Raw genomic sequence first — 23,111 nt, 5'->3', positions numbered from 1 at the left:
CTGGGGTCCACACAAAGACATACAAAAGATTACAATAATCACAAATCAAAAAGGGTAAAAACATTCACCAGAATTCCTAAAATAATAAATTAAAACAAAAAATAAAAGATTAAATAACCAACTAAAAAAAACATCAACATCATAAGTAACAATATTTGCTACTATCACCAGATCTTAAGCGGGATAAATATTATTTTATTTTAAAGCGTGATTCTTTTGGGGGTGTAGCGAATGTAATACACATAGTTCTCAATTTAACAATTTAATTTAAAAATGTAATATATATAATATGTTCGTTTTATTTTGTAGTCCAGGAAGTAAAATTAGTGTAAAAGTGTAAAACCTTTTATTTTAATAATGATTTAACTACATCCGGTTTTCACGGAAGTACGTCATCCCGGAAGGTCTCCTTTTTCCGCGGGTCTTTTGGGACAACAACAACCGTGCAGAAATGGCGGGTAAGAATATAAATGTTCGGCTTATTCCGTCACTCTGTCTTCATTTGAAGTCACAGCCGCCCGTGGTGGAGGAAGACAGCTCTGCTCCGAGTCTGGTTGCGGTTTAATCGCGCTTGAAATGTGTTGAAAACAGCATCTTAAGCTGGCTAACGTTGCATTCATGAAGAGCCAGCGGGCCTGGTGCCACAGCTGGAACACTCACGTGTTACCGCCGCTGGTGTTTGTGTCAGCCTTAAACCTGCGACTAAATGTGCCCTCTGAAGGGGCTTACACTGCTTTAACAGCACACTTTCTGCAGCCTGACTTGTCAAAACTATCGAGCTTATTTGGTGCTTTTTCTTTAAAGGTGGAGGGAAAAGCATTTGAGATTGTCACAACAGCATCTCAAAAGCTCATAATTACGTATCTACTATTGTAGATGCTGCAACTTATCTTGCATTTTTTTAGGAGATTGCTCATGTTTTCTCCTGCAAGTTTCCCTGCTAATTTGGTTAAGTCATTTAATCACATGAATAGATGTGGATATCTCAGCATGAGTCAAATTCTGAATATATGAAAGATTGTCCTGGGGAAAACATATTGAGTATGTATGCAAAACAATTATGAAATCCTATGGTATTATTAGAAGAGTTTCTTTCTTAGTTAATCAGTCCTGTCTCATGATATTATATTACAGTCTAATTTATCCATACTTGACGTATTGCAACATTGTTTGGGGCGCTTCTTATTCTTCGTACCTTAACCAATTATTTCTAATTCAGAAAAGATTCTTGAGAATGATTTCATTTTCTTCTCATCAAGCACCTTCTGCACCCTTATTTAGCAAATTTAAATTATTATCATTTTTTTCTATTAATAAGTTTCAAACATGCCTGTTTATGTTTACGTTCATTCATTTCAAACAAGACATTCCAGGCACTTTTCATAATTTTTTTCTGTTATCATCAGATATTCATTCTTATTCAGTTAGAGGAGGGAAGAACTTTCATTTACCTCTTTGTCGTACCTGCAGTCACCAATCCTTTATCAAATTCCATGGCCCTCAACTCTGGAACTGTTAAGATAGATCTCTTAAGTTAGTGTCATCCTTAAAAATGTTTAGGACCAACTTAATGGGGTATCTTTTATATAGTCAGAATTAACAGGCTATTCGTACTAAAATGAAATTGCCATTTCATAGATATTTTTGTTTGGGTGTTTATTGTATTTTTCTTTGTTTTTTTTACCTTTTCTTTTCCTTTCTATTCTTTTTCTATTGATTGATTTGTTTTGGTGATTTTGTATTGAGGGGGAGGATTTTTCTTCGGGCTTCTTTTCCTCTCCTACACAAATTATTTGTCCTTGTATGATTAAAAAAACGTTACTGTTGTCATTGTGCAAATAAATAAATAAAAAAATAAAAAAAACTATCCGGTAGAAATAAAGACATGATCCTTGTTCTCTTAGGAGTTAAAATATATATAGACGGGGTGGAATCTACTTTAAATGGATTTAGATTTATGGTTCTCACTCATGCAGTCAGTTTAATGTTTTCATTTATGACAGAAAATAAATACTTCAGCGAGAACAGATCACGTGGTTGTGGGAATATTTGTTTTATTACTCTGCAATTTGAGCTGACTTTACATTTTTGTTCTCAGTACAAACAATTGGAAATTAATGATACATTTTTCTGAGGTGACTTATTCATATGCCTTGCTATGTTTGATAAACAGGCAAAATAATAAAAAATAAAAAGCTCCAAAGCTCTCTACATATGAGAACCAGAAACTAAGATTAACGTACTTGGAGTTGGATAAAATGTACAAGTCACACATTTTACTGTCAAGGCGAGAAGTAAAAAGGGATTCAATTAAACACCTGAATAAGTCTTCATGGTTTGTGCTTTATGTGTTTTATGCAGGAGTAAATGCCATGGAGAAGAAGTTGGCTGAATACAAGTGTGATACCAATGAGGCAATTTGCCTGAAACTGGGTATGTGTCCTTTTGTTTTATATCCAAGTTGGACTGTTGAAATGAACATTTTTGGAGGCGTTTGAATTCTATTGTACAGTCTCCTACAGTCCTCCTACTTTCTCACCCTAAAAAAAAAACTTTTTTTGCCCTCAGTGCGCTTTCCTGAAGATATTGATGATGATGGCACCACGTTCCACCCAGAGTACAGCCACCAATCATTTGGAGACGAGTGAGTCATTTTTTGTCTCCATTGCTGTGCACTGGAAATTAGTAATATAGAGAAACACTTACTGAGTTTCTCTCTTTCAGATAAACAGATATGCTCACACCCCAGTGCTGCCTTATTTCTGTGTTCAAACTGAACTAAAAGGTAGCCGATCAGCAAGCTTTTCCCTGCTAATTTGGTTAAGTCATTTAATCACATGAATAGATGTGGATATCTCAGCATGACTCAAATGTATGTTTCCTATAGGGAATTCATCAAACCCACCAGAATGACCATCATCAATGATATCATGATCATAAATCTATTTGTGTATAATTGAAAACACATCTTACGTTTTTGTGTAGGCTTTAATTCTTTAATCATATAATTATCTTTAATTACGTATAATACATGACAAAAGCCGTATCAATTGATGTTTTTTTAAATAATGCATCTAGAGTTAAGTTTCTGGAAAGTTTTCGATTGTGTAGGCTAAACTTCAGTTATGACAGATGTCATTGTGAGGAAAGTCTAGATCCATTCATTCTCACTTGATCAATCTTTTAGGTGGTAAATAATGCATAGTGCTATTGGTTTAGATATCCAAAATAAGTATGTTGTAAACTTGCATACCGTGTATATTTATTTATTTTTTTACAGCTGTGAAAGTTTTGTATTGGTCATTCTTGGCATCCAAACTACTCTGAACCCTGTCCCAAATTCCTGACTAAAACCCTGCCAACATCATTCTGTTTCTTTAGTAATATATCACACCTGATGATTTATTCATCTTTCTACTCTATGGATGTTAAAAACTCTTCCTAAAAAGTGTGCTGATGGGGGAATTAGTAAACACGTAGGTCATTAAAGCAGTTTTTAATCCCCATAAGAATGATGCGCACCAACTGAAAAAATAAGCTTTAAACCTGTAAAAACTATTTCCACATAAAACATCTTTCTGCAGGCTGGGTGCTGCTGCTGCTGCTTATACTAAGGATCTTTATCGGCGGCTGTTTTAGAGTTACTCCACTACTCACTTTGTCAGTCATAAATCACAGCACAGATCTTTGCGCTTAACGCTCAGAAGGTTTTAGTTTTACTGCACGCAGTCCAACAAATCTTGCATTGCCCTTTTTCTTTGACACTGTTTTATGCATACTACATTTTTCTGCTGGTCATCTGACCCTTTCAACCTGTACCCTCAACAAATAATGGCATGTTTGTTAGTTTTACCCACTGTTGCCTATTTGGCAGTTTAGCAGTAGCCTGGTGTCTGTGTACGTCACTATATTGTTGATGCAGAAGGGTATGAAGAAGATGTGGAAAACAGACAGAATAATTTAATGCCGGCCCACCAATAACTAATTTGTTAACTATAACTACCAATAACTATATTATTATAAATGATTGTGTCATAAACCACCTTAGAGGCAGCCTCACTTCTCAGTTCTGCATATCATTCCTTTTCTAATTGGCTATATTTGGCATCCCCGGTGCTGTAAAGGAAATTTCTCTTAGCAAATTTATAAAAAGTTTCTGGTGTGAAGTAAGACAATGGCCACAATAGATGATATTTGGGATGTTGTTTAAGGATCCGATCATGTTTGGATGTAAGTAACTATAGTAACGATCTTACAAAAATAATCAGGGAATATATACTATACATACAATCTAGTCAGAACCCTAATATACTTTTCCCAACAACATTTTAACCACTGGAGCCTCTTTCTAAAAAGGACCGGTCATAAAGATGTTTCCAAAATGTGCGTCATTCATAACATCAACCCGCTGATGAGGCTAAATTTGGTTCAGGTTTATGAACATGGCGAGTCAGAGAGGAAGTTGTCTGGTTTTGCAAAAACTGTTCTCAGCCAAGTTAGGTCCCCAGAATAAGTTTACCATGATAACATGCATAAGGATAAGTTAACTCACTTTCTGAAACAGGGTTCAGTTTCCTTGTTATCTGAAGGGGAAATTTCTTAGGCTACGTTAACATTGCAGGCAAAAGCGTCCCAAGTCAGATTTTTCTTCTTTTTTTTTTTTTCCTCATTGTTTTTTTATTTCATCTTGGCCGTCAGAACAGCTCAGATGACATGACATCTGATTGTTTTGACATCAGAGCTGGGTTGCTCTCATATATGGTCCTAAATCAGATACGTACGTATTTGATGTTTTCCAGTGAGACTTTAGTCTGAACTGTCAGGTCGCATTTAATCCGTCTTTGTTGTCACCGTTATGCAATTATTGTCACAAATCTGCGTTGGCAGGGTTTTATTTTGTTTGTTTATTTGGATGAAATCTGCTTCAGTGAAGCAAGTCACTTCACGGTCCACCACTCCTGGTGCCCTTCCCTCATCCACACACATCTCTGCACAGATATTGAAGCCATTGCTCCACACACAACCACTGTTAAAATATTGCTCTCCTTTTCCTCATGTTTCTTCTCATTATAATTCGTTTATGAATTTGTCGGCTTCCACTGCACAAAAAACATATAGAAATGATATAGGCTTCCTGCTGCTGCATCTATATTTATACCTGATGTACTGCGTTTGGCATCACTTTGTCTTACTGCGCATGCAAGTCACTACAAAGCAGAATATTCACAGTTAAATCTGATATAAGATGCATTTAAAATGCTGTTAACAACTGAAAAATAGGGGGAAAAAATGATCTTGGCAAAACATTTGAAATGAGTGTTGAGATTATAATTTTTTTCTTTTCGCTTCTAACTGTAAACCAAGCCGCCACTTGTGGTTAAGAAAAAATGTTTAATGAATTAATTAATTCATACACGACCTGCAGTGTGAACGTAACCAGAGTTTTCTCATTTCAGGTTCATAAAACTCAGTTTACGCAAACATTGCTTCCTGAAATAAGCCCATGTGAGCAGGCACCAGTCAATCACAGGGCTGACACATACACATGTAACAATTGATACTAATAGTCACACATTGGGGGACATTTAAATTGTGAACTAAACTAAAAATGTCATTTTAAGATTGGTTGTTGGATTGTGAACAGGATGGAACTTTGGGGAACTCCACATTTAATTTTTGTAGGCTCAGATGTAAAGTTTATTTATTGAAACAAAATACTTTCTGTTCTCTAAGTATGTTTTGAACCAGTTTGCTACAGTTCTGAAAAGACCCGTGGCCTCATTTATAAAGCTTGCTTGCGCACAAAACAGGGCTTGAAAGATGCGCACGCCACCTTCTACGCAAAGGTTGGGATTTACAAAAAAAAAAACTAACCAAAAAATGTGTGTATCTTTACGCCAACACTAACCCTCGCGCACGAACATTTTGAAGATATGGGGAACTGGCGACGCAGGCGGTGAGGTGGTGAAATGAAGCCAGATTCATGTCATACTTTTAATGTCATCACATATCAGACTTGTAATATAATAGCGCTGATCGTGTCCCTCTGTGTGTGAAGCACAGCATCAGTCAGGACTCTGGTGCTGCTGCTGCAGCCGCGGTGCAGGACACGCCGTGCCGGGAACCTCCTCGTCACCCACCGCGACAACTGTAGAGTGACTGAGGACAGAAGAAATGAGTGCCGGGCCACTCTACGGAGCCCCTAAAGGGACTCAGATTTTTTTTATCTATATAATGAGTTTTACGGGCGCGTGAAACCTTTACGCATGCGCGTAAAGCCTAAATTATGGTTCCGCGTTAAATCGACGCGCACCTACGCCGTAGGCTCTGCGTTGGTGTAACGCGGAATCATAGATCAGCCTTAAAGGAGCTTGAGGCAGGATTTATGAAAAAAATCCGTATACGTTTTAAGTTTTCTAGTAATAATGTCAGCTGAAGCGTTCCAAACCAAAAAGAATGAGCCCTCTAGTGTATCTCTCCATTGCCTTGAACAGGCTGTGTGCTGCAAAATGTGCTGCAATTCGGACTCCGAATTTCCCGCGCTGGGCTGCGGATGTGACGTCACATGACGCTGCATGCGCGTTCACCCCGTTCTCCCGTGCCGGCTTCACTGTTGGCTGCAGTACCCCCGACGGACGTCGTGGTGAAGGGCGGCGCTAGAGAGTCTCATTTCTTAAAAGGAGCCTCATGCTCCTTTAAAGGTTTCACGCTCGCACGTAAAACTCATTATATACAGGACTGTATTAGATCAATATTAGAATATTGTGATAAAGTTCTTTATTTTCTGTAATGCAATTAAAAAAACAAAAACAAATATGTCATACATTCTGGATTCATTACAAATCAACTGAAATATTGCAAGCCTTTTATTATTTTAATATTGCTGATTATGGTTTACAGTTTAAGATTAAGATTCCCAGAATATTCACATTTTTTGAGATAGGATATTTGAGTTTTCTTAAGCTGTAAACCATGATCAGCAATATTAAAATAATAAAAGGCTTGCAATATTTCAGTTGATTTGTAATGAATCCAGAATGTATGACATTTTTGTTTTTGTAATTGCATTATAGAAAATCACAATATTCAAATTTTTCTGAGACAGTCCTGTATATAAAAAAAATCTGTGTCCCTTTAGGGGCTCCGTACCTCTTGGCCTCCACCTTCAAATCACACCACTTCTTTTTTTTTTTTTTTTTTTTTCTGCAACAGATCTGTCCGTGGCACTCACAGCGTTTAGCGCAACAACGACGTGCTGCCTACTATTTATACTACTGTGACCACCAAATAATCTCGTTTTCCTGGCCTCCACCTCATCCACAACATCTCGATCTCAGTCTCCGTGAAATTTAGTGGCACGGTGGCTCGACACGTCTCATTCATCCTGACGCACAGCAGAAACAGGCTGCAGGAAGCCGCTGCGCATGCTCAGGAGGCTCATTTATATGCAAATACAGTCATCATGTAGTTTGCCTTGGCCATTTATGGTATGAAATGGGTGTGTAAAGGGCGGGATATGAGGCGAATTCACCTGTGCAACCTTCCAGCTGGACTGTGATTTATAAAGCGAACATTGCATGCAAGTGTGCGTGCACACGGTTTTATAAATCCAGATTTTTTTTGTGCGCACGCCATTTTCGGCTTTTGGGCGGACGTGCACTTTTAGTATGAATCCTACACACTCTTTTATAAATGAGGCCCTCACTTTGGTCAGCGCAGTCTCAGAGCTGTGGAGCAAACTGATTTTTCATTTATCTTTCTTAAAAATGGGAGATTTGAGATGGACCTGTAGTTGTTCATGTGTGTCTTGTCAAGATTGTCCTTTTTTAGCAGAGGTTAATAGATGTTAATGGGATGAAACGGTATCATGTTTTCAATGGACACAGTACATATCGTTAATTAGTTTTAAACTGAGTGAGGCTTCGCAACAACTCAATGATTGTTTTTTATTACTGTAATGAGATCTATAAAAGAGGCAGTGAACATTAACAACGTTCCATTACTGGCAGTGACACCTGTCTCTGTGTCGACTTAGAGGAGCATGTTTTTTTTGTTTTTTATTTCATGCTCAAAATTGCACTTCTAAATTATACAAAACTAGGAGTGGTCATTTTAGCGCTTGCTGCAATCAGCTCAAATGGAACTCTGTAATTGAGGCATTAATTATTTCAGCAAGCGTTAATTGCTAGTAAACCTTAATCACACGGTTGCATAATAATGAATCTATTTAGTCGCTCGGTGTTTGTGATATAATGATCAAAGAGACAATGCGACTCAATGAAACGAGTGACCGGAGTAAACTTTTATCATTCAATCTGTTGTAGGTGTATATTTATATATTTTAATGTTGCGGGAAAAATTACATGTCTCACTGCATGCATGATGAAGTGGATTGTATTTTGTTTACAAGTCACTGGTTTAGTTTTGATGGTTTTCTTCCTGCAGTGAAATTGCTTTTGGATACAAAGGTCTTCAGATCCAGCTCTTCTACGCTGCTGGAAACCTTAGCACTCTCTTCAAAGTGAAATATTCCTCAAAAGTCACTGAGATGTTTGATTGTGTGGAGGTAAGAGCTGACTTTTTTTATCTTTCTAATTTCCAAATTATACCTTTTATCAACCCAACTATTAAAGTTGGTGCAGGATCACTGTTTGCTGTTTATTTTATTTCATTTTCAACTTGTGATGAAAGTGGATAATGACTGAATATATTATCCTAACCATGCCTAAGTGACATTTACAGAGCAGAGTATTTTGCTCAGGAGTTTGCTGACTAAAACAAAACTAAACAGCAGCTGAGTTTTGGATGAAGATTCATGAGATCTTCATTTTAATGCCATTTCAATGTAACTGAGAATGCACTATAACACTGTGTCCACACTGCATGCGACGCGAGCGAGCGTCGGCATCAAAAACAATTCCATTGCTTTATTTTCTATTGGACTGTCCAAACTGGCTGCGCGCCGTTTTGAGCTGGACTTTTGTCGGACGCCCTGTTTCTATTTTCTTCCTGTCGCTCGCGTTGAAAGCCGGTTGAAGGCGCTGTAGGAAACAGTCATTTCAATACAAGAACCTCAATAAAGTGGCAGCTGGCTGGAGGGATATCGCCAGGTAGCTGGAAGGGTCTGATAAGATAATAAGATATAATATATAATAATAATATTTCTTTCTGCCACTTTATTGAGGTTTTTGTAGTGAAATGAGGAGGTATCATAGAGATAACTTCTCATTTCAACTAACTGGATCAGCCGTTCCTCATCCGTGACTGTTTCCTACAGCGCTTTCAACCGGCTTTCAATGTGAGCGGCAGGAAGAAAATAGAAGAACATTTATATATCACAATATCAAGCTTGTTTTCTGTTTAGAAAGTACAAACGTAGGACGATTACAAGTACTCACCCATCTTTTACTTGTCTCTTCATTCTTTTTATTTTAGGAGTTTCTTTTAGGAGCGCACGGGCGGGTAGTGCTGTGAATAAAGGCTGATTTGTGGTTCCGCGTAAAATTGACGGCGTAGCCTATGGCGTAGGCTCTGCGTTGGTGTAACACGGAACCATAAATCAGCCTTTTAAAAAGCAAGTTTCAGCTGTCAATCCAAATAACATGGAGGCCTGTAACGCTTTCAGTGTGGACAGAGAGCATCCGATGCCACGCGATATTCGGGCGCTCGCATGCAGTTAGGACAGGCTGTAACAATAAAGATACGAAACAGGGATGTTCAATTAAAGAAAATGTAATCATGATTTTGGCTTCATCTTTTTTTTTTTTTTGCCAAAATCATAAAACAAAATGATTTTGGCTTCTAATGGTTACAAAAATGGTGCAGTTGAGGAAAAGATCAATATTTTTCCACATATTTTGTCTCTTATTCTGAATGGCCGACCTACTTCGCTCAAAAACTCCACTTGGCATTGGTGTCTTCAAGTGAGTCGTTACTCCTTTTTGCTCTAAATATAAACTTATTTATTTAAGTAAGTAGTAGGACTGCCGAGTATCAGGAAAATATGCAATATTATAGTTAAAAATTGCAAGGATGAAATGATTTGCAATATATAAACCAATAGTTCAGTGCATAGTGCTGGTGTCTTTCTGGTTTGCCGCTAATACTTTCCTGTGGTGTTAAATGATCTACGCAGAAAAGGTGAAATGCATTATTTCTATTCCGGCAACATGGTTTTATTAAAATAATTAAATGACTGCACCCTGCAATAACAAAACATCATTACCCTTCATGTAAATTAGCCCCTAAATCTGCATCTGGGTCAATTAAGTTAATCTAATTGGCCAAATTGATATTGAATGTGTGAGTGCATGGCACTTGGAAATTAATATACATAGTTATGGTGCATGTTGATGTTGTGGTAACTATATGTTTTTCAATATGTTGAGCAGGCCTGAGGTCATGCTCGTTATTCTGGCAAAAAAAAAAACATTAAAGGAGCTCTATAAACATTTGTACTGTGGTTTCGTCCTCAATTTAGTGTCTTAATTAGTAAAAAAGTTCAATATATATCCATTTTAATCTTGAAGCAGATGTTTTCTTTTGCGTAGGTCGTACGTGTCTTCCACCAGCCCTCTTTGGCAGTCTGATCTGATGTATTTTATGACATCAAACCCTGATTCTGTCAGAGGTCTAAAATCACAGATGTGACAGGACGGATAGAAACAAGACAGCGATGTTTTAAAAAAAAAAAAAAGCTAGGTAAGGTTGCTCGTAGGGCTGCACGATTAATCGTTAAAAAATCGCGATCTCGATTCATGCTTGAACGCAATCTCATTTCCAAATGATGACGATTTAAAAAAAAAAATAAAATAAAAAAATATGTTTATTGTTTTTATGTTCAATGTCAGCTGTTACAAAGTTGATGCCAGTATTTTATCAGGCACCATCATATTTTTTGTAACGTTTACCTTTTGTATCGGCAGCTTCTTAATAGCAGCAAAAGGCAATGGGGGGTTCATCCCAGCCAGAGGAATAATTTGTTGCCTCAGAACTACAGGATCTGTTACAAGTCCCCTTTCTGAAAGGGTGTTCAACTCAGGGAGGAACAAATATTGTTCAAAATTGTTATTATTGTTTAAATTATTCAAAGGTTTGTGTAAAGAAGACAAGAGATGTTTATTCTTATTATATTTTTGTTCAGCTGTTGCAAAGTTAAAGTAATAAGTGCAATAAATTTTATATTGGAAAAAAATCGTGAGAGAATCGTGATCTCAATTCTAAGCAAAAAAATCGTGATTCTCATTTTGTCCAGAATCGTGCAGCCCTAGTTGCTCGTGTTGTTTGGTAATAACCTTCGTTCCACTCATAGACTGTAAAAGCCGTGGATGAAGCATTAGTCATGTGATCGATTGGTTTCTGAAGAGCGGTTTCAACGCCTCTCTTTCTTGGTACTGAGCTGCCTGGGAAACCGACAGTAACACGTTAATCAAAGTTAGCCTCGGCTACCAGCTCCTTCAGCTGATCAACGCTGAAGTGTGTCCAGTTATTTCACGTGTTGACTCAATGGTGAAATCAGAGATGACCGGTGCATTTAGCCCACGCTGGATTAGTACAAACAGCTGGTTGCTTCGCTCAGCACAGTCGCATGACGATTACAGATGAGGAAATGATGATGGCTGAACCGACTGTCAGTCATATTTGAAATACATTTTAGCTTTTATATTAGTTTTCCTAGCACGGTCCCAAAAAAACTCATCCTCCTCACAGTTGTCATTGGTGTAAAATCAAACGATTGAGACCAAAATGTTCTTTTGTGAACCAGGCTTTAAATTAGTTCTAGCTCTAAAGTTGGACATTTTAATATGAAAGTCAATGGAAATGGACTCACTTTTGCAGCCAGTCGAGGAACTGCAACAAATCTATTTTCTGGATGAGCTTCAACCCGGAAGTTAGATGCTTGGCGCTTGATTAGACTTGAGGAAAATGCGGTTTTAAAGAAACCAATAATGACATTTATGCAGACATGGCCATGATTTTGGCTCATAATCACATTTAAGACAATTCAAAGTTATATTAGTCAGCCACTATTGTAAAGTTTAGAGTTCTGCAATAACGTTAATTAAAATACAGTGTTTTGGTGTTGACTCGTGTCAATAGAATTTTAAATTGAAGCTCTTAAAAAATCTGCTTCATATTTGAGATAATTTACATTTATCATATTTTATGAGTTCTAAAAATGATTGTTCGGTTTTGGTGTTTTTGAAGCAGCTGAAGGGAACAGGGGAGTAAAAAGTAGAAATGGTTTCAGATTAATTCTATCTGATCTTCTGCAGAACACGCTGTAATTTAGATATTTGATGTTTTGGTAACGTAGCTCTACTTTGGTGCTGCTTCCAGAACAGTTGGTTTCACTTTGAGGAAAGTTGATAATCTTATGCTTTTCCTGTTTCTTCATCAACTCCGAGTCTCGTTCTCGAGGTCTTCCTCATTCTTCCACCAAGACATCTCCTGTTTTGTTGGATTAAACTTCCTCGCAGCTTGGCCCCCCCGTGTCTGTGAACTAATCCTGCTCCTCTCTCTGAAAGAATCTATTTTTTTACGTGAGGTTTCACATTTATTTCATTTATTGACATTTTCTCAAGTATTTGCCACTTAATTAGCTCTAATGTGACCTGGTTGGAGATGGAGAAGTGAATAGAAATAAGTTTGAATATTCTTTGTGAGTAGCACAGCTGGGTATATGAAACTTAACACCTTTTTTTCCATTGCCAGAGAATGATATTTACATATCAACAGCTAGTATTTGAGCAAAAGCAGACAGTAAAGTGGAATACTTGTCCTGCTTTCTCTTCTTTGAGACCTCACAAAAAGCCACTGGCACCCTTTGAATGATTGCTGCAGCCATCAATGCAACAAACATGCAGATACCAGAATTCACAATTAGCCTCTGCTGAGGTCAAATAATTTAAATTTTGGGACATTTGTCCTGTTTGGAGTGGAACTAGTTGCAATGGGAGTACTGGTATAGTTAAACTGTAGGATTTTGGGGGGTTTACATAGTATAATATATGATATAATACCATGCACTTGCAAAGAACTAAAGTTTTTTTTTAGGTGTGGGGGGAATTAAAACTGAAAACAGCGGCGGCGGCGGTGTGCGCGGCTGCTCGGAGCTCAGGGTTGACCCCCGAGTCTTGGTTCACCTTGTTAAGGGTTTGAGTGCAGCTGGCGTGGAGGCAGAGAGCGAGGGAGCAGCAGAGTTCAGACTGCATCTGAAGAGTGTTTGTCTCTGAGTGCGCGTGGACGGTCGGGGTGCGGTGCAGCTGGCGCGAGACGAGGGGAGGCAAAGATGGAATTGATGCAGCTGCCGCACTGATAAAAGACCGCGATCAGAACTCACCTTCTCCCCCTTTTTAAATCAGCCAAAAAACACCGTCCTGCTGGAAGCCTCCCAGAAAAACACTCGATTTAGTGCCAGGGCCTTTTTGTCCACGTGGGCTTAAAACTGGGAGAAATTAGGATAAGTCCTGCGATATTCAGTTTAAATGTCGTTTTAAATCCCTGCAAACATGTAAAGCTTTTGCTTTAAAGGTTTAAATGAGGACTCGAATTATCGCAGGTCTTCAATTTTAGCCTCTGAATGGATTAAAAGAGATGAAATAATGCCAATACAGCAAATTAGATAGTTTATACTCCCTTTGTGTTTATTGTTAGAAATCAAAAACATTAACAAAGTGCTTTAAAGGAACATTGTTAAGTTATATTCATGGCAAACTGAGGCCTCTATTCTTGAAGGCTGTGCAATTTAGTGTCTAGTATGCAGGAGAGTGGCCGGGACAAAGTGACTTGTTTGTCCATGGCCTTTTAAGTGTGGTCCTTGTTCCCCAGAAATGTGGCTGAACAATTACAATGGTTAAGAGGCATTCAGCTGCAGGTGCATTACTTCCAGTTAGATATTAGCCGATGTCTGAAAGGGGGGAATTAGCAGTATGTTGTATTAGCCTTTTGTAGTGCATTTTGCTCAGACCTTCTTCATTTCCCAGTTTTCAATGGCGAGCAGCAAGGGTCTCTGTGCCGCCATAATGCCCATCACACATGTAAATGGTGTGAAAGGGCTGCTTAGCAAAGTGTTCTCATGTCAATCCTCGTGGAAATGGATACAATGCAAACATTACAGCTGAACCAACCACACGGTCGCAGTGAGTAAAAAGTCCGAGGGTAGGGCCCCTTTGTCCCGGGGCCCCTTTGAAAATGCTCGGGCAAATTCATTTGATTGGGTTCACTTGGCAGGATTAGAGGAGAGGTCTCTATAATGGAGGTTTGTTAAGTTGAGATCAATTCATAAGATTTAATTTCCCAGTGAGGAGCAGAAATGCATTTATTGTGGGGGGGACTTCATCACATATTCATTGTTTAACGTGAGTAGTAAATGTAGTGATTTAAGTAGCCTCGTCACTGAGGATAAGGAGGGGGGAGGAGGTGACGCTGGGCTCTCTGCTCAGCTGACAGTTTTAATTGCCTAATGGTTTTCTTTTCATCTTCACTCAAACGTATACTAGCAGAGTAAATCTTTATAGGATCCTAACAACATTTTCAAACTCTGATCAACTTGTCCGTGACTAAACCGGGTCTCGTTTGTGTCGTTCAAAGGCCGACGAGGTCGAAGGGAAAGTCCGGGAAATAATTCCTCCCGGCTTCACCAGCAACACCGACGACTTCATCTCGCTGCTGGAGAAGGAGGCCAACTTCAAGCCGTTCGGCACCCTGCTCCACTCCTACAAGGTCCACAACGAGGAAGCGGGAGAACTCACGTACCAGATTCACAAGGTTTGAAGCTCGAGAAACTTCCGTCTCAACTGTTTTATTGTGGTTGTTCTCGCACCATTGTGACTAACGCGAGTTTCACGGCAGGCGGACATAACCTGCGCGGGATTCCAAGACTACCACGAGCGCCTGCAGACCTTCCTCATGTGGTTCATCGAGACGGCCAGCTTCATCGACACAGACGACGATCGTTGGGACTTCTTTCTCGTGTGAGTGCCCTCCTTAATTGACACCAACCCCCAGCGTTACCCCCAAGCCTTTATTGTGTCATTGAAAAACAAAGCTCCCCTTTGAGGCGCTTGTGACCAATTACCAGGCCAGTTTGATTATATTTCCCCCCCAGTCGGAGAATTGTTGATCAGGCAAGAGCTTCCTTTGTGCCAAAAGCCCCTTTTCAGATTTCTCTGGAGCAAGAGCTGAATTGAATACTGTTGTCTTTTGAAACACTGAACAATGTCTTAACAGTAAAAAGAGCCTCTGCCAGTGTTTTCTTTACGCTGGCACCTATTAACAGTGACAATGGGGAAAATAGACTGAAGTGATGTTGAGGAGCTCAAACCCTCTTCTAAGCCCTTCTCGTCCTCTTAGTTGCAGTACTCCAATTAAGTGCATAATGTATTCAGGTTGTAGCAGGTGTACCAATCGGGCCCTGGCTGCTCTAACATGCTGATGTAGTTGAGGAGGAGGAGGAGGAGGAGGAGGAGGAGGAGGAGGAGGAGGAGAGGGGGGTTGTTGGGGTGGCCGGGAAAACGGGAGGCTAAAAATGGACACTGCATGGGAGTGTGCCTGTAATTGACCTGTTCGCCTTTGTGTTTTATCTGCAGATTTGAAAAATACAATAAAGATGGGGAGACTCTCTACGCAACCGTTGGCTACATGACAGTTTATAATTACTACGTATATCCAGACAAAACCCGACCACGTGTAAGGTAATTGCCGGGGCAGCACGTGCCTCCCCGTTCTTTTGTATGAAAAGGGAGTGGAAAATTATACATTTCTTTATCTTCTTCCCAAAAAGCCCAAATTACTGGCTTATATAGCCAGCCATTCAGCCAGATTGTGTTTCTGCGCCAAATACAGAGTGATTTGTATCTGAAAACAACTTTCTAGATAAGCTTTTGATGTAATTTGATTTGTTGTATTGATGGATCAGTGTAACAGAGTATTATTTCCTGCCTTCAATCAAAGATTTTCTTGTGTCGGCTGAGAAAAACAACTTGGAGGTGTGCATGTTAGTTTGGTTTAAGGTATTTTTCTTACTGGCTTTGTGTCTGACCTTGTGACTAAACAGCCAAATGCTGATCCTGCCTCCGTTCCAAGGAGAGGGTCACGGAGCTCAGCTTCTGGAGGCAATTCACAGATTTTATTGTAGCCTGCCCAAAGTGCAAGATATCACAGGTGAGCATCTTTCTCCCCCTTTTCTGAATGGGATAGAGCTCATTGCATACTGTGTGATAGATTTTTCAGAAAAGTGATGCAGGTATGACCAGTGAAAACGGTAAATGACCCGTAAGTTAATTTATGGTGCTGGTTTGTTCACCAGATTGTCATCTGCTGAAACTTGATGGATCAAAATAGATATTTTCGCGTGTTATTGGAGGTTAAATAGCAAAGAATATTCGCAGCTACTGATAATAACCTACAAGCTTTGAGGTGGGCCTCAGCTGTGATTTCTCTGATAAGATATTGTTCTTTTTATCAGTGTCAAGGCACAATAATCTATTCATCTCCTTCCATAATTCCACGTACATACCAGCAACATGTATTGAACGGCATTATGTGCATTTGTAGAGTTTCATGTTCTCCAGCAGCCTTTCCCCAGGCCTCGCCAAGTCTCGCCAGTCGTACCTATTTTCACTAGAAGCTTTGACTTTAAAAGAGAGGCCTGTTGAAGTTATGTTACACATTTTCTTGATCTGATTAGATGTCAGTCTTTTTTTCACCCTTCAAGTACTTCTTGGGGAATCCAGACTGATTCACACACATGCATTTGTGTGTTCACGCTTATTGCATAATAGATTCTTTGTGATAATTGGATCCACCCACTTTGCAGACCCACTGAAGTAACATCCGTTTAAACATATCAAAGTATGAAACTCACAGAATTATTTCTGTTGATTTAATGACATCAGTTGTTTATCTTGAGGCGTTTTAATTTCTAATATTTGTCTTGATGATGTCATGGTAGTTGCATCAAGTAATTTGTAGACCTGCGGCCGGATTCACCAATATGTTCTTAAGAACGATCTTAAGAAATGTCTTAAGATCTAAAATTAAGAAGTTCATAAGAAAGTTCTTAAGTGCCATTCCTCAGTATTTTCTTAAGAACCGTCTTAAGAACTGCCATTTCTTACGAATTTCTTATTTTTATTCTTATTTTTCCTACTTAAGAATTTCTTAAAATATGTCATTGCATTGCACGCGCCAACAAACAACATTTATACAGGTAGTTTGGGTCTTAACCGTCAGTCACTCACTAAACATGGAGAAGGAGAAAAAGAGATGCAGGAACTTTTCAAGGTTATGGTGGATGAGATTAATGTGCGAAAAAAATTACTATTGGGGAAAATTAATAATAATGAACTACCACGCTAACAAACAGTTAACAGGCTCTTTGTGTAATTAATTACAAAGTATATCCTCAAACAATGACCTACTAGTCTAAACTTTTCTAAAATGTGTTGAAAAAGGTGATATTAGAGGCTTATTATTATTATTATTATTATTATTATTATTATTATTATTATTATTACCTTTTCACAGAAGACATTTTAAGACAGGCCAAGGTTGTCTTAAAGTTAAGAAAAAAGTCAAGAACAAATTTGAGAACTTTTATTTCAAGAATACCATTTATTCTTAAGTTTTTTTCTTAAGAAGAAAGTTGAGAAAATACTTAAGAACTTTTTTGGAGAATATGACTTCTCTTTTTTCTTCTTAAGACTGAACTTAAGAAAAAAATGAAACTTAAGAAGATTTTTTTCTTAAGAATGTGTTGTGAATCCGGCCCCTGGACCTGAATCCCCTCAACTCGTATAAATGATAAATGACGTCTTCTTTGCAGCTGAAGATCCCTCGGAGAACTATGTGAAGCTGAGAGACTACGTGTTGGCGAAGCTTTGCCAAAACCTGCCATCCTTTGCTGCAGACAAGCTGCACCTCGGCTTCTCCACCGACATGGTCCAAGAGTCGCAAGAAAAGCTGAAAATTAACAAGGTAAAGCCTGGAACTGCCAGTTAACAGTCTCAACACCAGATATTAGCTGGACATCGATGGGGTTCAGCAAACACCAGCCAATGGTCTCTTTTACTAAGCTGCTGTTTCTGGTTCGTCTGTAAATGACGATTGTTTCGGGGATCAACAGTTTCTCATCTACTCTGGTAGTTCTAGACATTTGACTCAAAGACCACAGAGTTTACAGCTTTATTATGTTTTCTTTCTTCTTTTCTCTGCAGAAACATACAAGGCGAGTGTACGAAATCTTGCGTCTAAGAGCGACAGACATGAGCGACGAGGAAAAATCACGAGCGTACCGGTTAGATGTGAAGAAGAGGCTCTTTGCACCATACAGGGTGAGCTTATAATCACGTCAGTATCGAGAGCTCTGGGAAAAAAAAAGGTGCTTTCATATGAATTCTGAGCGAATCACACATGTATTCAAATAAATGTGAAAGTCAGATTGTCTCTGCTGTCAAACATGAGTGCAGCGTGCAGTCCTCCACCTCTTTTTAGAGCAACGTTATACTTGTTTGATGGGGGGAACACAAATGGTACCTGTACACTTGATCGGCTTACAGCCTTGTATTGTCACTATCTATTATGTTACCTTTTTTAAACGGCAGAAAAATTGATCTTCAGTCCTGTGAAAATTGATAGATTACCCAGAGCTGCATTGTCAGAGCCACAATAGAGCGCACCAGGCGTCTGTGGTATTGCTGCCGCCTGAGCTTTTTTTTTTTTTTCTCCCCCCTTTCCATTCAAACACATGTCATTAGTCAGGATTTGCATTTCTTTAGAGAAATCATTTCACCAACGTGTGTTTAAAGCACTTTGTCAGAAAGCTGCAACTGTTCAGAATTAAGTGCTTTTTTTTTTTTCAAAAAGCAGCGCGCTTTTGTCTCGTGCATTTTGTTGTTGTTTTTCTCATGTGCTCTGGGTGACTTACACCGAGTTTATGGAAACAGCGCGGTTGAACAGAGCCCAGTTCGTATCTCAGGCATCGACAGTGGGAAACCCTGAAGTAGATCACTAGAATAGCTCCCGACATCCTGCTGGCGACATTTTACTTGCACACTATCCTTTGGAGAATTCAGCCAGAGTGGCCAGATGTGTCCGAAACAGGCCGAATCTGACGTGGAAAAGACCTGTGGGGTAAAGCGGGGCGGAAGAATTCCTTGGAAAAGTGGCAGCTACAGATCTGGTGGCCAGATGCAGTGATTTTTTTTTTCCCCTCTTTTTTTTTTTCCCTCCTTTCCGTCTCTGCCGCCCTCCCTCAGGAGATTAAGCCTGTAGTTAGGTGACACCGTTGCTCTGTGAATTTGAGAGGGTTCATACATTTCTGCTCTTACTCTGTTTTCCTCAGAGAACTTTGTCCTATATATATATATATATATATATATATATATATATATATATATATATATATATATATATATATATATATATATATATTTGTCCCAAAGTGCGACATATACTGAACTAAACAAATGTAAACTTCGTCCTGAAATATTAGAAACCCACATCAGTTTTCTGAAGTTTGCACCCTGTTTTAAGGCACATGTGTGTTTAAATTCATAACTTTACTGTTTAAAGTGAATATTTGGTTCAGCAGGAAGGAACACTTTGTGATGGACTTGCAGACACGTTTATGACGTCAGCTTATTCGATTGACACAACTTGTTTGTTTCTTTTGGTCCGTCACCACTACATATTTTCCAGTACCAGTTTTTTTTCTTTTGAGCTGGAAGCTCTTGCCTTTTTTTCTGGGCTGTTCCAATGCCAGTTTTTTTCATTTTTTTTTCTTTCTAAATTAACGCCTAGATCCTCTTTATAACATCGAGGAAAGAATCACTATTAAATAAAGAGTAGTTTAGAGTTGATTTTCCAACCTGGGAGGATGCAACGGTTCTGCAGTAAAATCCAACATTAATCAACAGCCAACGGAAGCCGCTCATCTTGGACAATTATTTTGACCATTTTTATAGCTTTGTAGTTTTCCTGGTTGGATTTTCCATCTTAGAATAATCTGATCCATGAAATCTGGTGGTGCATTGATGTAAATACTCAGTGAAACTCAAATTTTTGTCAGTATCTGTGGGTATTGTAATTGTTGGTATCAGTATGGTTTCTGCGGTTGTTTCCTCCACAGAACCGTCTCCTCACTGTTGACTCCGAATCAGGTGTTTCTAAACTTCTCTCGTCTTTTTAAGTACCGGTAGTTGGACTGGAGCCTCTGTTCAGGGTTCAGTCCTCCACCTTTAGTGGATTATTCTCATTTAAGAACACTTTACTACAAAGTAACTGACTTTCTCATAATATGATTTTTCTAATACTTTTTATAATGAAGATCTGTTTTAAAATGCAATGATCAGACAGATTGTTTTTGTCACATGGTACTTTAATCAGCTTGAGATCACAAAGGTTTTATTACTTATGTGTAAAATATCCATAACTAAGTCTTTGGTTTAGACTTGAGAATATCTGAAATTCCTCTAATTGTAAACTTTTATTGACGGAAGTCTCATCTATGATCTAACCGGGTATTTCAGTCTCTTTCCGGGCCTATTAAGTTTATTTAGCTGTTTAGTTAAAATCAGTGAAACACAATGAAAGACCTCATCTCTGAGGTTGTAGTGTTAGTTTGATGAGGTGGGAAGTGTTTTTGTGTTGAGACAACTTGACCTGCTTTTGAGAGCTTTTAAAACTTCTGAGCTGGACAAAGTGAATTTCGGTGTAAGCCAATAAATGGCATCGTTTCTTGTCATTAATTTATCTCAGACACGGGAGAAAAGAAACTGTGACAGTAAATATGAACAGCCATGTATAACCATGAAAAAAGATATAGGGGTTATTGATCAGTTATCAAATGAGCAGGATTATCTGGTTATACAAGACAAATCTGCTGAGACAAGTGTGACAACAACAAGTATCTCTGTTGTCTTTCATGGCGGAGCAATTTAATTTAAGATTTCTTAGACTAAGACTCAGAGAAATGACTCCAGTGGTGGAATTGAATGTTGTCCTGACGACTAATGCAGCTTTAAGATGTTATATTCATTAAGTTTGTATATAATATTTTGTAACCTAAAGCAGCAGATCTGAGATAAAAACAAAATCCACCCAGAGTTACAAGCGTTTCCATCAAAAGTGCTTTGAACATAAAATTAAGTCCTTGCATCCACAGTTTGGTCCAGAAGTATTTGAACCCTCAAAAATGGAGGTACTTTGCTTAAAATGGCTAAATGATAAATGTATTTTTGTAAAACTTAAATATAAAGCTGAAAGTCAATTGAACGTTGATCATATATTGTTTTATCATCTGATAGTAGTGGCGCATGAAGGCAGAATCGTGAAATTTGAACACGTATTTCTGAACCTAACTGTATCTTTCTGAATTATTGTGTTGTAAAAAGTTTTTTCTTTAAATCACATCAAACTTTATTTATACAGCAATTTTCATACACAAGTAACACAAAGTGCCTTACATAATAAAATCACATTTAACGTAGGAAAACTGTTAAAAACACACATCTGGTCATTTTCACTCACATCCTCGCTTTAATACACACATACACACACACATAATCACGAACATCATAAAAATAAATAAATGTCATGAATAAATACCTAAATATATACCTGGCTTGCCGCTGATGTGAGAAACGATTGGGTGGATAGATCTTGGGGATAGTGGCGGCTGGTATCTAAAACATGTTTCCCTAGAGAGGCTTTTATTTTCTAACAGTCATCTTACTTGGGATTTCTGGTGAATTTTGTGGAAACAAGTGGATTACACTAACAGGACGTTGCATTCAAGCACATCTCTAAACTCAGAGAATGTGATGATTCAAAGATTCCAAGAAGCTACATTTGTAATAACAAGTTTGATATCAGCAACCTGTTTCAACACAATTATTTTCTGATTACGTTTAAACAGAAAAACCAGAGGGAGCTGGCCAAAATGAGGAAATGCCTGCAGCCAGAGGAGCTGGTGTCCCACATGGGCCAGATGGACGCTGAGACGCAGCAGGAGGAGGTGGAGAAGAGTTACCAGGTGCTGGTGGAGGGCTACAGGAGAATCCTTGAGAGGCTGGCGACGCACGCCTGATCTGACTGTGAGAGATGCCGGCGGCCCAGAGCCCACCCACTCAACCCGCAGCGGCTCGGGCCAATCTGTACAAAAAGCTCACATCACTGCAGACTTTTTGCTTCGGCCAAGAAGATTTTGTCTTGATGTAAGAAAATTCCAGTATGAAATGAAGAGTGTTACAGATTTGTAGTTGTTGCTGACCGAAAGGGCCCATTCCCCCGCCGATGGCGAGGGCGTAGAGGAGGTGAGTAGCTCGACTTCCTGTTCCTGCCTCATGTGTTTCGATCACACCGTGTGGTTTTAAATGACCTGTAATATTTTACAACCGATTCACAAACCCACGATCCTGCAGAGGAACCCCGCGTCTTCTCCATCATGCACACTTTTAAAGATCTTTTGTTAACAATTCCCGGTGTGTTTTGAACTTCTTCATAAGGAAATGAAAGTGGTTTTGTAAATTGTTCAAATGGGGGTGATTCTTATAAAATAAAAATATAACAAAAGTAAACGACTTTCTGTTTTCCTGTAAAAGTCAAAACTTAAACATTATGTTTAAAAATACAAAGGTGTTTTCCTCTAAAGCGGTCCAGCGGTATGATGAGGCAGAAAAGGGCAATGAAAGAAGCTGAGGTGTACAGATAAAAAGCAAACTGAGGCCAGACAAAAAAATCCCCAATTCTTTTTAGAGGAAAATTGGATTCCACAAAGCATTGTGGGAATCCTGGTGGAGGGCGGGCCTGGCTTGGTCTGCTTCACTGGACGGATGGAGATCATTTATCCATCTGTTTCTCTACAACCTGCTTCGAGTTTCAGGTTAGGTATGGGATGAATGTTTATTGATATTCCTTTTACCGTTTCAGTCATTCTGTCTCTAATTAATTCCATTTCTGTTCTAAGTGTGGATTTTAAACTTAACATTTAAGGTGTAAATTAAACTGGATGTTTATTTTGTAACCTCTTCCTCCCCACTGAGTTCTGTGAACAACACTGTGACTCAGAATTGAATCTCAGATTGCTTCATAATCTAATTTGAGGTTTA

At 38.7% G+C, this 23,111-nt stretch overlaps 1 protein-coding gene across 1 annotated transcript; it reads left to right on the top strand.

Moving 5' to 3' along the window:
- Window positions 1-388: 388 nt before the first annotated feature.
- On the top strand, window positions 389-22,580 carry hat1 (histone acetyltransferase 1). The gene is made up of 11 exons (XM_061724467.1): window positions 389-458; window positions 2,362-2,433; window positions 2,569-2,644; window positions 8,446-8,566; window positions 14,593-14,769; window positions 14,854-14,975; window positions 15,591-15,695; window positions 16,058-16,164; window positions 17,828-17,979; window positions 18,219-18,335; window positions 21,920-22,580. Exons 1-11 carry the CDS (start codon window positions 452-454, stop codon window positions 22,088-22,090), a joined length of 1,227 nt encoding a protein of 408 aa, XP_061580451.1. The 5' UTR covers window positions 389-451; the 3' UTR covers window positions 22,091-22,580.
- The last annotated feature ends 531 nt before the right edge of the window (window positions 22,581-23,111 follow it).

This window comes from Cololabis saira, chromosome 6 (assembly GCF_033807715.1).
Source record: "Cololabis saira isolate AMF1-May2022 chromosome 6, fColSai1.1, whole genome shotgun sequence".
NCBI classification, from domain to species: Eukaryota; Metazoa; Chordata; class Actinopteri; order Beloniformes; family Belonidae; genus Cololabis; species Cololabis saira.
Note: the sequence above shows the minus strand (reverse complement) of the source record. Positions and strands in the feature narration are given on the sequence as shown.